This window comes from Oncorhynchus keta, chromosome 26, assembly GCF_023373465.1.
Source record: "Oncorhynchus keta strain PuntledgeMale-10-30-2019 chromosome 26, Oket_V2, whole genome shotgun sequence".
NCBI lineage: Eukaryota > Metazoa > Chordata > Actinopteri > Salmoniformes > Salmonidae > Oncorhynchus > Oncorhynchus keta.
The window spans coordinates 13,553,591-13,569,863 of record NC_068446.1 but is presented as its reverse complement, the minus strand read 5'-3'; the positions used below and the strand labels follow the sequence as shown (position 1 = coordinate 13,569,863).

Genomic DNA, 16,273 nt, shown 5'->3' with positions numbered 1-16,273 from the left:
ACAAGTGACATCAATAAGGGATCATATCTTTCACCTGGTCAGTCTGCCATGGAAGGAGCAGATGTTCACAATGTTTTGTATATTCAGTGTACAGTATACAGCCTAACAGTTACTAAATAGTAACCTTGCTTTTTTGTTCATGATTATCTATTCCCCCCGTGTGTTTGTGTGAAAATGTGTGTGCACGGGCTGTACCCTATTCCTCTGTGTGAACTCCTAGTTCTGCATAAAACAATATGACCGAATTACTTTAAATGAACAGACTAATTAGCATATTATGTATTATATTTGCATAAAGTAGTATTAGAAGTTGTACTCTAATTTCATTGATTGTTAGTCTCCGTTTTTCATAAAACATTAAGATTTGTTTATAATATGACCACCCTACTTTAAATGATTGGGCTTAAATTACTGGAATGTTGTATTCTGTAATGCTACATTTGCATATTAAATGCATAATTTGCATAGCAGTATATATATTTTTCCCAGAACAGTATGGCCAACCTATCTTGAGTTATTGGACAAAAAAGTGTTGAATTTAAGAAGCCAGACATGTGATTTGGTGCCTTATTGACTAAGGATTAACGTTGACCTGTCTGACCCTTTGATCTTTTCAGATAACTTTAAAATAAGATATCTCATAAAATAAGATCAATTGTGTTCATGGGAAGCTTCTCAATAACATGAAATACAAAGTATAATACCAGAACCACAGTTTCATTTTGTCCCTTAAGGGGCAGCAGGTAGCCTAGTGGTTAGAGCTTTGGGCCGGTAACCGAAAGGTTTCTGGATAGAATCCTTGAGCTGACAACGTAAAATTATGTTCTGCTCCTGAACACGGCTGTTCCCCAGTAGGCCATCATTGTAAATAAGAATTTGTTCTTCACTGAAATAAAAAAAAGATATATTATCCACCAGATTCAATCTATACATAAATACTGTATATGGATATGGAGGTACAAAGGTAAGGTACCTCAGTTAATCTTTGACCATGCTAACAAACAATTAAGGGACTGACACTAGTCTACTGCAGATTGACTTGAGGGAGATCATTTAGACTAGCGATTCTCAACTGGTGGGTCGCAACCCCAATTTGGGTCATGGGAGGTTTTGAATGGTTCTCAGGTGTCTGAATAAAAACATTCAATAAATAGTCCAGTCTGAACTTAATTAAAACTTATTTGGGATCGGTGTCCCGTACACGGGACGGTTGCGCTAACATAGGCTAATGCGATTAGCATGAGGTTGTAAGTAACAAGAACGTTTCTCAGGACATAGACATATCTGATATTGGCAGAAAGCTTAAATTATTGTTAATCTAACTGAACTGTCCAATTTACAGTGCAATAATACCGTGCTATTGTTTGAGGAGAGTGCACAATTTTGAACATGAAAAGTTATTAACCTCTCTGGGATAGGGGGGACGCTTGCGTCCCTCTTGGCCAATAGCCAGGGAAAATGTAGAGTGCCAAATTCAAATTAAATACAATAGAAATCTAACTTTCATTAAATCACACGTGAGATACCAAATTAAAGCTACACTCGTTGTGAATCCAGCCAACATGTCAGATTTAAAAAATACTTTTTGGCGAAAGCATAAGATGCTATTATCTGATGATAACACAACAGTAAACAAAGAGAGAAAGCATATTTCAACCCTGCAGGCGCTACACAAAACACAGAAATAAATATAAATCATGCCTTACCTTTGACGAGCTTATTTTGTTGGCACTCCAATATGTCCCAAAAACATCACAAATGGTCCTTTTTGTTCGATTAATTCCGTCGATATATATCCAAAATGTCTATTTGGCGTGTTTAATCCAGATAAACACAGCTTCCAACTTGCGCAACGTCACTACAAAATATCTCAAAAGTTACCTGTAAACTTTGCCAAAACATTTCAAACTACTTTTGTAATACAACTTTAGGTATTTTTAAACGTTAATAATCAATCAAATTGAATATGGGACAATCAATACCGTAAGACAACAAACTCACGCTACTTTTCAAGTCATGCTCCTCTCTCAAAAAGTAGACTTCAAATGACACTCATTCAAGATGGCTGTACTTCTTCATTACACAAAGGAATAACCTCAACCAATTTCTAAAGACTGGTGACATCCAGTGGAAGCGGTAGGAACTGCAAACAAGTCCCTTTAGAAATCTAGTTTCCCAATGAAAACGCATTGAATAGACAGTGACCTCAAAAACAAAAAACATCTGAATGATTTGTCATCTGGGTTTTGCCTGCTACATAAGTTCTATTATACTCAGACATGATTCAAACAGTTTTAGAAACTTCAGAGTGTTTTCTATCAAAATCTACTAAGAATATGCATATCTTATATTCTGGGGCTGAGTAGCAGGAAGTTGAAATTGGGCACGCTATCCTGAAGTTTTAATAAACAAATTAGGCACATTTGGGGCAGTCTTGAAACAACATTTTGAACAGAAATGCAATGGGTTCATTGGATCAGTCTAAAACTTTGCACATACACTGCTGCAGTCCAGTGGCCAAAATCTAAATTGCACCTGGGCTGGAATAATACATTATGGCCTTTCTCTTGCATTTCAAAGATGATGGTACAAGAAAATACAAAATGTTTTTTTTTCTTATTTTTTCTATAATTTTTTACCAGATCTATTGTGTTATTTTCCTACATTCCTTTCAGTGTTTCCTTTCAAATGGTACCAATAATATGCATATCCTTGCTTCAGGGCCTGAGCTACAGGCAGTTAGATTTGGGCATGTCATTTTTGGCGAAAATTGAAAAAATGGGGCGGATTCTTAATTAAACAACGTAAACCAGGTAGAAAGTGTGTAGAAGTGATAATGAACTTAAAATTTAAAACATTTTATCGCTGAATTTATTTTAAAAAAAATCAGTCACAGTATTTTCAATATAGAGCTATAAGAAGCACTATTATGGTTGATTTTGTGGTCTCGAGACAGTGAGTTTATTAACATTCTTCATCAAGAATGTGGGCAAATATGTATTATTGACAAATAGAGGTGGTAATGTTGTTCCCTTTTCATAATTGCCACATTTGCTATCAATATAGCTTTACAAATAGTGTTCCAGATTGTATTTTGGCTGCGAATATTGGGTCTCAACAGACTACCTGATTTGAATTTGTGTCCCGAGGCAAAAACCAGTTGAGAACCACTGAGTTAGATATTGTTTTGTGCCTCCATCTTTTCATGTTGTTTGTTTTTTATTTCAGAGCCGAAGCCGGAGGACGTTAAAAATGAGCTAACAAAGCTACCACCCAACGCACAGACCAACCGAAACACAAACGCCAGCCGAAAGCTAGCACTTCAGATGAAAGCCAATAACTCTATTAAATCCACTCTAATTAAGTCTCAGCCACAGACTAACAGTCAGTCAACCCAACCAGCAGTACCAGGCCCCTCCTCCCAGAGCTCAGAGAAGGCCGGCCCCAGTGAGGATGTGAAGCCTCCAGCACCAGCCAACAGCCCTAGCCCTGCTCACCGACTCTTCCAGAGGACCCTGAGCCCGACAGACGTGCTGCACGTCCACAGCTACGCCAAGGGAGACTACAGCGAGGGAGAGAGCAAGGAGGACATGAGGAGCAATAGTAGTGATAGTGAAGCAGAGGAACAGGATGACAGCAAGGTGAGGGGTGGAGGAGCAGAGACGCAGGAGAAGAGGAGTAGTGTCCAAACATCACGTCACTTAACCTCTGTCTGTAGGATTGGCTTTATGATGATTTTTCTGAGGTCAGCTATATACTGTACATGTTCAATGAATCAGCGCTATAATGATTCTGTTGTTAACCCCTTTTATTCCACCAGGGGGCAGAAGAGGTAGCGGAGGATGAAGGTGTGCAAAGCAAACTGGGGAAGCTGCCTCACCATCACCCTCTGATGAAGGACAGCATGAGTGACGAGGGTGAATACAAATATTACTTCTTCATTCACATAGTTCAGCCCAAGTTAGGCTTCCTTTTCCTAAATATTGGATACGACCTAAGGAAAGCAGTGTCGGGCATGTTCTGGCATTGAATAGAAAAGAGCATCATTCACTCATATCGATGTTTGCATACTCGATGAGATGATAGTAGTTTGTCTGTGTGATTAGAGCATATAGCATTGTGGATTTGATTTCCTTCATGGGCCACTGTCAATATCGACACTTCTGTAAGTCGCTTTGGATATGGCTTGTGCTAACGCTAGACAATCTTTGTTTTGTTGTTTTTAGAGCTGCCAGAGCAGCCCCCAGTAGAGGAGGATGGGTTAGAGGGAGAGTTGTGGGCCAAGCCCTTTGTCCATCTGTGGCAGAACAGACCCCCCAGCCTGAAGAGAGAGAAGGAGTACAACCGTCGCATGGGCCTCCAGGCCCCATACTGCTCCGTGTGCTCATTGTTCCAGACCTACCAGCGGGTGAGGAGGGAGGAAAGGAGGGTAGAGGAGAGTGCTCAACAGCAGGAGAGGAGGAGACACTCAGCACTCAGACACTTTAACAGGGGATTTTGGAAGCTAAAGCGTGTACCCTATCAGTCATTAGTCTCAAAGGGATTCCTAAAGTAAATTCTTAACGAGAGTAAAGCTCTTATTAGGTGATTTATTTTCTTCACTTAGCATTAGGAGAAAAGTAGTTGTATTGTAGTATACCCCACTCAGTACTCTTGAACAGTGAATTTGGTATTTCATGTTTTCTATGCCTAGTCTGAATTTAGCTCTATTGCTGTGTCTCTCTCCATGGCCATACCGAGTGCACAGATGAAAGCATACGCAAACTTTACTTTTTGAATTATACCCTTTTTATTAATCGCTTTGGTACTATTTTCACAAGTATAGTATGTGGTGAATTTTCTAAACTCTGTCACAAAACTCAAATGGTAAAGCTTGTAACGCAGCCAGTCTTACATTCAGAACCTTTAGTTTCACATTTATTTTGACTGTAAACTTCTCTCGCCACACAACCATTGATCCAAAATATGTTTACTGTGAAATATACTGAACAAATATATAAAACGCAACATACAACTTTTAAAGATTTTACTGAGTTGCAGTTCATATAAGGAAATCAGTCAACTGAAGCTAATTAAATAGACCCTAATCTATGGATTTCACATAACTTACCAGGGGGTGCAGCCATGGGTGGGCCTGGGAGGGCAGCCAATCAGATGATCTCACTGGTGAAGAAGCTGGATGTGGAGGTCCTGGGCTGGCGTGGTCACACATGATCTGTGGTTGTGAGGCAATTTGGCAGTAGGTCAAACCTATCTGAAATGATGTTGGAGGAAGTTTATGGGAGAGAAATTAACATTTCTCTGGCAACAGTTCTGGTGGACATTCCTACAGTCAGCGTGCCAATTGCTCACTCCCTCAACTTGAGACATCTGTGGCATTGTGTTCTGTGACAAAACTGCACATCTTAAAATGGCCTTTAATTGTTGGGGTGGCAGGTAGCCTAGTGGACTTGTAACCAAAAGGTTGCAAGATCGAATCCCAAAGCTGACAAGGTAAAAATCTGTCGTTAATCCACTGTTCTCCTGATCAAGGTAGTTAACACGCTGTTCCTAGGCCGTCATTGAAAATAAGAATTTGTTCTGAACTGATTTGCTCCTCCCAAGCTTCATTATGACACCCCTCAGGTCTCTATTATAACTAATGATTTAATAGTAGTTAAAGTTCAGATATCCAAACCCAAATCCAAACATGAAGCGCTTTGAAAGGCTGGTCATGGCTCACATCAACAGCATCCCCCCGGATACCCTAGCCCCACTCCAATTTGCAACAGATCCACAGATGATGCAATCTCAATCACACTCCACACTGCCCTTTCCCACCTGAACAAAAATAAACACTTATGTGTGAATGCTGTTCATTGACGACATCTCATCGTTCAACACTACGAAGCTCATCACTAAGCTAAGGACCCTGGGACTAAACACTAAACTCTGCAACTAGATCCTGGACTACCTGACGGGCTGCCCCCAGGTGGTAAGGGTAGCCAACAATGCTATGCTGATCCTCAACACTGGTGCCCCTCAGGGGTGTGTGCTTAGTCCCCTCCTGTACTCCCTGTTAACCCACGACAATGATGAGACCACCTATAAGGATGAGGTCAGAGACCTGGCAGTGTGGAGCCAGGGCAAAAACCTCTCCCTCAATGTGATCACCGACAATGATGAGACTGCCTATAAGGAGGAGGGTTCAGAGACCTGTTGGTGTGGTGCCAGAACAATAACCTATCCCTCAATGTGAGCAAGACAAAGGAGCTGATCGTCTACTACAGTAAAAGCCGGGCCCAACATTAACAATAACGCAATGGTAGTGGAGCGGGTCGAGAGTTTCAAGTTCCTTGCTGTCCACATCGCCAACAAATGATCATGGTCCAAATACACCAAGGCAGTTCTGAAGACCTTTTTCCCCCTCAGGAGACTGAAAAGATTTGGCATGGGTTCGAGGCTCTAATATCTGCCAAAGGTCCTTGAACAAAGTACTGATTAAGGTATCTGAATACATATTTAAATATGATTTCAGGTAGTTGATTTGTTTTTATACAATAGCAAACATTTCTAAACCTGTTTTTGCTTTGTCATTATGGAGTATTGTGTGTAGATTGAGGAACAACAATTTAGTCCATTTCAGAATAAAGCTGTAATGTAACAAAATATGGGAAAAGTCAAGGGGTCTGAATACTTTATGAATGCACTGTATCTTTTGACTCTTAATTGTTTAATAGGGGTGTGTTTATCTGCCAGGAGAACAAATATGGAGGAGGGATTTTCTAAAGCCAACACTTGGTCAGGAATACAGTAGACAGAGTAGAATATGTCATGTAAAAACCCTTAGCAGAAACATTTTGAAATGCTATCTTAATTAAACATGAATTTGTATTTTGCTGTTTCGTATCTCTAACTTGGAACCCAAACCGACTGCGCGCGTCCGACATCGTGCATAAATGTATTTTATCCCCCAACACCAAACGCGATCACGACACACAGGTTAAAATATCAAAACAAACTCTGAACCAATGACATTCATTTGGGGACAGGTCGAAAAGCATTAAACATGTATGGCAATTTAGCTAGTTAATTTGTTATTTAGCTAGCTTGCTGTTGCTAGCTAATTTGTCCAGGATATAAACATTGAGTTGTTATTTTACCTGAAAAGCACAAGGTCCTCTACTCCGACAATTAATCCACACATAAAATGGTCAACCGAATCGTTTGTAGTCATCTCTCCTCCTTGCAGGCTTTTTCATCTTTGAACTCATATGGTGTTCGCATCCAAACTTTCATAGTATTGCCACGACAATCGGCAAAACAGTTTGTCTTTCAATCACCCACGTGGGTATAACCAATGAGGAAATGGCACGTGGGTACCTGCTTCTACAAACCAATGAGATGGGAGAGGCAGGACTTTCAGTGCCATCTGCGTCAGAACTAGAAAGGAGTTCTATTTTAGCCCTTGGCATCGCAGGCGCGCGCGCGCGAGCGAGCGAGCAGTGTGGGGGCAATAATTGAATAACATGGATTTCTACATTTATTTTGGGACACTCGCGGTCTGGTCAGCATGTTATACAGACTATGGGACAATGATCACTGAGATCATATGCAAATACTCCACTATATTAAATTACTGCACTGTAGGCGCTGGGAGCATTTCAAGCATTTCACTGTACCTTCACCTGGAATGCTTTTCCAACAATCTTGAAGGAGTTCCCACATATGCTGAGCACTTGTTGGCTGCTTTTCCTTTACTCTGCGGTCCAACTCAACCCAAACCATCTCAATTTGGTTGAGGTCAGGGGATTGTGGAGGCCAGGTTAACTGATGCAGCACTCCATCACTCTCCTTCTTGGTCAAATAGCCGTTACACAGCCTGGAAGTGTGTTTGGTCATTGTCCTGTTGAAAAACAAATTATAGTCCCACTAAGCCCAAACCAAATGGGATGGAACTCTGAAGCATTGTGGGTCTTCCGTTCCTGTGGCGGTCCTCATGATAGCCAGTTTCATCATAGCTCTTGAGGGTTTTTGCGACTACCCTTGAAGAAACTTTCAAAAGTTATGGAAACTTTTTGAAATTTCCAAATTGACTGATATTCATGCCTTAAAGTAGTCTGTCGTTTCTCTTTGCTTATTTGAGCTGTTATTGCCATTTAATATGGACTTGGTCTCTTACCAAATAGTGCTATCTTCTGTATACCCCCTACCTAGTCACAAAACATCTGATTGGCTCAAACGCATTAAGAAGGAAAGAAGTTCCACAAATTAACTTTAATGAATGCACACCTGTTAATGGAAATGCATTCCAGGTGACTACCTCATGAAGCTGGTTGAGAAAATTCCAAAAGTGTGCAAAGCTGTCATCAAGGAAAAATGTGTCTATTTGAAGAATCTCAAATATATTAAGTTTGGCTTAACACTTTTTTTTTTTGGTTGCTACATGATTCCATATGTGTTTTTTCATAGTTTTTATGTCTTCACTATTATTCTACAATGTAGATAGTAGTCAAACTAAAGAAAAACCCTTGAATGAGGTGTTCTAAAACTTCTGACTGGTAGTGTAAATCATACTTTTTATGTTGCTACTTTACAATGTACATTTTCATGATGTAGTTCTCAATCTGTAGTAGACAAACCAGTTTACATGTAAAATCTATAAGGTTTACCAAACATTTAAGTGGTCATCAATTAACAATTGGATTCAGTAAGTGAAATGTATTTTTGCAGAAGAGAAACATATCAAAAGTAATGTGAGCAGTGCAATGCAAAATATGTATTTCTAGATGACACTGATTTAAATTTGGTGAAAAATGGACTGATTTTGTGTTGTACTTAGTCAATTGAAAATGTGATTCGTTTTGAAACAACTGCCTTTTTGATGATGTTTTGAGTTTAGTACTAAGAGCTGTGAAAATTACACCAAAGCGATTAAAAACCCCAAAACATTTTTTTTAAACAACTGTAAAAATGTTTTTTAAATGATCCTCCATTGTCCTCCCAAGTGGTGCTAAATATGATTATTTTTTAAATCTCCAGACGGAGTGTGCTGATGATTGTAAGGACACTCCAGTGGTGTTGCCTGGAGGCAGACTGAGGACTAAGCCTCTGATCGCTGAGATGTGTTTCACTACCACCACCGAGCCAGAGGAGGGTGCTGAGGAGCAGGCGCTTGGAGCCCTGGCGCCCACCACCCCTCACCTGGAGCCAGACGGCACCAGCCTGCTCATCAGCTGCTCCCACTGCAGTGTCCGCATACACACCAGTCAGTACTACTTACTAACTCCACACTAGTCAGTACTCGCAACATAATGTACTGTCATTGTTTTTGCAGACCCTCAAACCTCGTTTATACCCTACGTACGTATGCATGGATGAACTACAAGTAGCAATGCAAAATAGCTGTTGCGTAGCAAAACTATGCAGAGGTGTGCAACTCCGTTGTGTACGTAGGGTATTAACTAGCCTTCAGAAAGCTTCTGGTCAACAGGTTTTACCTACAGCTATAGTTGGAGAGATCATAGGCTGTACTGTATCCTTAACTGTAATACCAGGGTTAACAGCTATACTCTACTCTAGCAAACTGTTTGGACAGACTTGATTTAGAGGAGTTAACTACAGGCTGTTTCAAGCCTAAAATTAAAAAAATATATATATATTTCTTATTTTTACTCTGACACATTTTGATATACACCGGAACGGAAGAGGCAATGCGAGAGGTTTCTAAAATTAGCCCAGTGCATTTCTATGGGCTTATTTTGGACCTAAGCTTGTCAAATCTAATCACATTTTATTAGTCACATACTTCGTGACTAACAGTGAAATGCTTACTGATGGGTCCTTTTCCAACAATTTGAAATAGTGACACGAGGAATAAATGCAGTGCATAACAATGAGTAAAAATAACATGGCTATATACAGGGAGTACCAGAACTGAGTTGATTTTCAGGGGTACGAGGTAGCTATGAACATGTAGGTAGGTAAAGTGACTAGGCAACAGGATAGATAAGACATTAGCTGTGTGTGTGTCAGTATGCATGTGTGGATGTGCTTTGTGTGTGTGTGTGTGTGGGTAGAGTCCAGTGTGTGCATAGTCATTGCAAAAAAGGATCAACGTAGGTAGAATGGCTAGCCATTTGATTAGCTTTTTACCAGTCTCATGGCTTGAGGGTAGAAGCTTCAGGGTCCTGTTGGTTCCAGACTTGGTGTACTGGTACCGCTTGAGGTGCAGGAAATAGATTGAACAGTCTATGGCTTTGGTGGCTAGAGTCTTTGACAATGCCATACTCAACCCCCCTGTGTAGAGCCTTGCAGTTGCCGTACCAAGTGGTGATGCAGCCAGTCAATATGTTCTCAATGGTGCAGCTTTAGAAATTTGAGGGTCTGAGGGCCCATGCCAAATCTTTTCAGCCTCCTGGATGGGGAGTAAGCCCTGTCATACACTCTTTACAACTGTGTGGGTGTATGTGCACCATGTTAATTCCTTAGTAATGTGGACACGGAGGAACTTGAAGCTCTCAACCTGCTCCACTACAGTCCCATCGATGTGGATGGGGCCGTTCTCACCCCTCCCTTTCCTCTAGTCCACGATCAGCTCTTTTGTCTTGCTGACTTTGAGGGAGAGGTTGTTGTCCTGGCACCACACTTCCAGGTCTCAAAACTCCTCCCTATAGGCTGCATCATCGTTGTCGGTGATAAGTACTACCACCATTGTATGAAACCACGCAGTCGTAGGTGAACAGGGATTACAGGAGGGGACTCAGCACACACCCCTGTGGGACCCCCGTGTTGATTGTCTGCGTGGCGAATGTGTTGTTGCTTATCCTTAGCGCCTGTCGGAGGGTCCAGCATCCAGAGAGAGTTGTTCAGGGTCCTGTGCTTGGTGATACGCTTGGAGGGGGCTATGGTGTTGAATGCTGAGCTATACTCAAGGAACAGCATTCTTATAGGTATTCCTTTTGTCCAGTGAGGGCAGGGTGGAGTGCAATAGAAATTACCTCATCTCTGTATCTGTTGGGGCAGGATCGAATTGGAGTGGGTCTTGGGTGTCTGGGATGATGGTATTGATGTGAGCCATGACCAGCCTTTCAAAGCATTTCATGGCTATGGACGTGTGTTACGGGGAAATAGTAATTTAGTCAGGTTACCTTGGCATTATTGGGCAAGGGGACTATGGTGGTCTGCTTGAAACAAGTTGGTATTACAGAGCGCGTCAGGGATATGTTGAAAATGTCAGTGAAGACACTTGCCAGCTGGTCAGCCCATGCTCGGAGTAAACGTCCTGGTATTCCATCTGGCCCTGCGGTTTTGTGAATGTTAACCTGTTTAAAAGTCCTACTCACATTGGCTATTGAGAGCAAGATCACACAGTCGCCCGGAACAGCTGGTGCTTTCATGCATGGTTCCGTGTGGTCTGCCTTGATGTGTTTAGCTAGTCTGTTAGGCTCACGTCGCTAGGCAGCTCCCGGCTGGGTTTCCCTCTGATCTGTGATAGTTTGCGAGCCCTGCCACATCTGTTGCGCGTCAGAGCCGGCGTAGTAGGATTCAATCTTTCAATCCTGTATTGGCACTTTGCCTGTTTGGGTCATAGCCGGTCGTAACGGGATTTCTTATAAGCGTCCGGATTACTGTTCCGCTCCTTGAAAGTGTCAGCTTTAGCCTTTAGTTTAGTGTGGATGTTACATTTAATCCATGGCTTCTGGTTGGGGTATGTTCGTATGGTCACTGTGGGGACGATGTCTTCAATGCACTTATTAAAGGGAATGGGAACACTTTAGGGAGTAAAGCTAAGCAAAGAGATCAATTAATACTAAACGTGCTAATAAAATTAAAAATTAAAAAATAGAGATGTTTCTATCTTTAACCTTTGATTATTAGAGGTATGTGTAGCACCATACTGAATTGCCATAGTAATGACTGATGCAAATGCGTCCTTGGCAGGATTGAGCGAATTGTGTGTTTTGGCTCGGGGACTGAAAGTGAAAGCTGCTCTGTCATTGAGATCAGGACAACAACATTAAGAAGGAAAGACTTAAGACTTCGTCAATGCCTGTCTGCCAATCGTCCTCCCAAACTAGCTCTTGGTGTATGCTATGTTAATTTTGTCCCCTGACCTGGTGTTTGGTTTTGTGTTACCAGGCTGTTATGGCGTGGATCCAAAGATTGTTACTAAGGATTGGAAGTGTGCTCGCTGTAAGGCCAACGCCATGACTGAGGTTAGTGTCTCTACAACAGCTCAGTGGCCCTTCTCTATGTATGATTCACCTCACCTAGTTGGCCCAAATCTCTGTTATTGTCACTGTCAATAGTGTTTGCAAACTTTGCAGTACTGTAAACAGTCATTCGATCTGGCAGTAGTGTTTGCGGTAGTCTCCTAATGATATGTGACTAACTGATACTGGTCATCAGGTAGCAGGAACCACATCTATGTTTAGATTACTTGGATGATGATGGTTGACAGTTTGTTTTCCTGTTTGCAGAGTTGCTGTTTGTGTTCGCTGAGGGGTGGAGCCTTGCAGAAAGCCAACAACAACAAGTAAGTTTGTGTGCCAGTCAAATTTCCTTAGATCAGGGAGTGGTCTAGTCTAGCAATCAGTAATCACACATGGAACATTTACTCTACAACTCTAATCAACAGTATATTGATTTATGTACACTTATGTTCACATATTTAGACGTTCTACTGAAATATATCTACTAGGGTTTAGTTTATAAGCCACTAACGATGTGTGTGTGTGTGTTGACATGTTTTTGTGTGTGTATTGACATGTTTTTGTGTGTTGTAGGTGGGTCCATGTGCTGTGTGCAGTAGCAGTGTTGGAGGCTCGCTTTGTGAACATCACTGAGAGAAGCCCTGTGGATCTGAGTGGGATTCCTCTACAGAGGTTTAAACTGGTGAGTTAAACACAGTAAATGCCAATCAATCAAATGTATTTATAAAGCCCTTTTTACATCATCCGATGTCAAAGTGCTATACAGAAACCGGAGTAAATATCAGTTGGCTTTTCATAGCCGATCATTCAGAGTTCGAGACAGCAGGTGCAGTAGAGAGAGAGTCAAAAACAGAAAGTCTGGGTCAAGGTAGCACGTCCGGTGAACAGGTCAGGGTTCCATAGCTGCAGGCAGAACAGTTGAAACTGGAGCAGCAGCATGACCAGGTGTACTGTGGACAGCAAGGAATCATCAGGCCAGGTAGTCCTGAGGCATGGTCCTAGGGCTCAGGTCCTCAGAGAAAGAGAGAGAGAATTAGAGGGAGCATACTTACATTCACACAGCACACCGGAGAAGACAGCAGAAATACTCCAGATATAACAGACTGACCCTAGCCCCCCGACACAAACTATTGCAGCATAATTACGGGAGGCTGAGACAGGAGGGGTCGGGAGACACTGGCCCCGTCCGACTATATCCCGAGACAGGGCCAACCATGCAGGATATAACCCCACCCACTTTGCCAAAGCACAGTCCCCAAAACCACTTGAGGGATATCTTTAGCCACCAACTTACTACCCTGAAACACCCCACGAAGATCTCCCTCACGGCACATACCCGAGAGGGACGCCAACCTGGACAGGAAGATCACGTCACAGACTCAACCCACTCAAGTGACGCACCCCTCCTAGGGACGGCATGGAAGAGCACCAGAAAGCCAGTGACTCAGCCCCCGTAATAGGGTTAGAGGCAGAGAATCCCAGTGGAAAGAGGGGAACCGGCCAGGCAGAGACAGCAAAGGCGGTTCACCTCACTCTCCAACCAAGGTGCATGAAGAGGAGCAAACTGAAAAGAGTGGAGTGGCGGAATATCTTCTCTTCAGCATATTATGTCAAAGTAATATGTTATTTGCATGACAAAACCTGAGAATAGTTGACACATCCTCCTCTATATGAGTCACTGATAGTCACTCAATTAGCCCATGTCAGCAAAAAAATATTTTAGCGGCCAGCTATCTAAACTGACCGGGGGACCTCACTGAGATATCATATTCAAATCTGTAAACATTTCTCTCCACCCTATTGCAAAATGTGTAGAAGTGCAGGAAATTATCTGTGGTCCCCACCCCCATCAAAGTTGCCCATTCTTGGACTAGAGACCAGGCTATTTAGAGGATGTCATGTGAGTTTGGGATTTAAGCCCAGTCAGTCAGAACTTCTGACATGTCATATCAGGGGGATATGAAATTACATCTCTTTCTGCAAAGCCTTATTTCTGAATTTAGCCCTTTCACAGGAATCATGACAGCCATTGTATTTGAAGAGAATGTAGCATGCCACTGTATACTGTTTGACCGGACATACAGGCCAAGTTTTCCCTGTCAGACTTCCCTTTCCTGTCTCTCTGAGCATGTTCTTATGCTTATCTGTGATGTGCAGAAATGTTACTACTGTAAGAAGAGGATGAAGAAGACGTCCGGGTGCTGTGTGCAGTGTTCCCATGGCCGCTGTTCTACGGCCTACCACCCTACCTGTGCCCAAGCCGCTGGGGTCCTCATGCAGCCAGACGAGTGGCCTTTCGTGGTCTACGTTACCTGCTGCCGGCACAAGGGCCCTATTCAGACAGAGGTATACATCAGTTGTACTTTACTTGGTGTCTTTCAGAAAGAGGAAGCTATACACCAGACGGGGAACTCTGAAGGCCTCTGTTTTGGAACTTAGTTGGGAACATTCTTCTGATACTTTGCCTTGTAGTTTCTAAACCTTCTATATACACTGAGTATAGCAAACATTATGAACACCTTCCTAATATTGAGTTGCACTCCCCTTTGGCCTCAGAACAGCCTCAATTCGTCGGGGCATGGACTCTACAAGGTGTCGAAAGTGTTCGACAGGGATGTTGGCCCATGTTGACTCCAATGCTTCCAACAGTTGTGTAAAGTTGGCTGGATGTCCTTTGGGTGGTGGACCATTCTTGATACACACGGGAAACTGTTGTGTGGAAAAACCAGAGCGTTGCAGTTCTTGGCACAAACTGTTGCGCCTGGCATCTACTGCCATACCCCGTTCAAAGGCACTTAAATATTTTGTCTTGCCCATTCACCCTCTGAATGGCACACATACCCAGTCCATGTTTTAATTGTCTCAAGGCTTAAAAATCCTTCTTTAACCTGTCTCTTCCCTTTCATCTACACTGATTGAACTGGATTTATCTGGATGTTTTGTATACTCAGTGTATTCAGGACTGTGCTCACCACATTGTATTGCATAAACATGACTAGGTTTTAGATTTGAGTGAAAACTCCCACAAGTGTGCCCATGTGCTTCCAGTCCAAAGAGGTTGATAGTTCTTATTTGATGCTAATCCTGTGGATGACCGTGTAATCATCACTGATCTCTCTCCTCGTTCAGCGTAACAAAGCAGCCATGCATGAGCTCACCGTGGGACAGAGGGTGATCTGTAAGCACAAAAATGGCCGCTACTACCAGTGTGACGTGGTGCAGCTTTCCAAGGAGACGTTCTATGAGGTCAACTTTGATGACGGCTCCTTCAGCGACAACCTCTTTCCCGAGGACATCGTGGTAAGGAGACTTACATTTACATTTAAGTCATTTAGCAGACGCTCTTATCCAGAGCGACTTACAAATTGGTGCATTCACCTTATGACATCCAGTGGAACAGCCACTTTACAATAGTGCATCTAAATCTTTTAAGGGGGGTGAGAAGGATTACTTTATCCTATCCTAGGTATTCCTTAAAGAGGTGGGGTTTCAGGTGTCTCCGGAAGGTGGTGATTGACTCCGCTGTCCTGGCGTCGTGAGGGAGTGTGTTCCACCATTGGGGAGCCAGAGCAGCGAACAGTTTTGACTGGGCTGAGCGGGAACTGTACTTCCTCAGTGGTAGGGAGGCGAGCAGGCCAGAGGTGGATGAACGCAGTGCCCTTGTTTGGGTGTAGGGCCTGATCAGAGCCTGGAGGTACTGAGGTGCCGTTCCCCTCACAGCTCCGTAGGCAAGCACCATGGTCTTGTAGCGGATGCGAGCTTCAACTGGAAGCCAGTGGAGAGAGCGGAGGAGCGGGGTGACGTGAGAGAACCTGGGAAGGTTGAACACCAGACGGGCTGCGGCATTCTGGATGAGTTGTAGGGGTTTAATGGCACAGGCAGGGAGCCCAGCCAACAGCGAGTTGCAGTAATCCAGACGGGAGATGACAAGTGCCTGGATTAGGACCTGCGCCGCTTCCTGTGTGAGGCAGGGTCGTACTCTGCGGATGTTGTAGAGCATGAACCTACAGGAACGGGACACCGCCTTGATGTTAGTTGAGAACGACAGGGTGTTGTCCAGGATCACGCCAAGGTTCTTA

The 16,273-nt window shown here is 42.9% G+C and overlaps 1 protein-coding gene across 7 annotated transcripts in view; it reads left to right on the top strand.

The window, feature by feature from the left end:
- LOC118371480 (lysine-specific demethylase 4A-like) overlaps nt 1-16,273 on the top strand; it is a 61,187-nt gene that overhangs the window by 39,418 nt on the left and 5,496 nt on the right. For all 7 annotated transcript variants that reach the window (XM_035756926.2, XM_035756927.2, XM_035756931.2 and 4 more), the window contains 9 exons: nt 3,229-3,641; nt 3,821-3,917; nt 4,227-4,408; nt 9,022-9,247; nt 12,121-12,197; nt 12,462-12,517; nt 12,768-12,876; nt 14,352-14,540; nt 15,324-15,494. In XM_035756926.2, the coding sequence (XP_035612819.1) occupies nt 3,229-3,641; nt 3,821-3,917; nt 4,227-4,408; nt 9,022-9,247; nt 12,121-12,197; nt 12,462-12,517; nt 12,768-12,876; nt 14,352-14,540; nt 15,324-15,494 (1,520 nt within the window). The remainder of the gene's footprint in view (nt 1-3,228; nt 3,642-3,820; nt 3,918-4,226; nt 4,409-9,021; nt 9,248-12,120; nt 12,198-12,461; nt 12,518-12,767; nt 12,877-14,351; nt 14,541-15,323; nt 15,495-16,273) is intronic.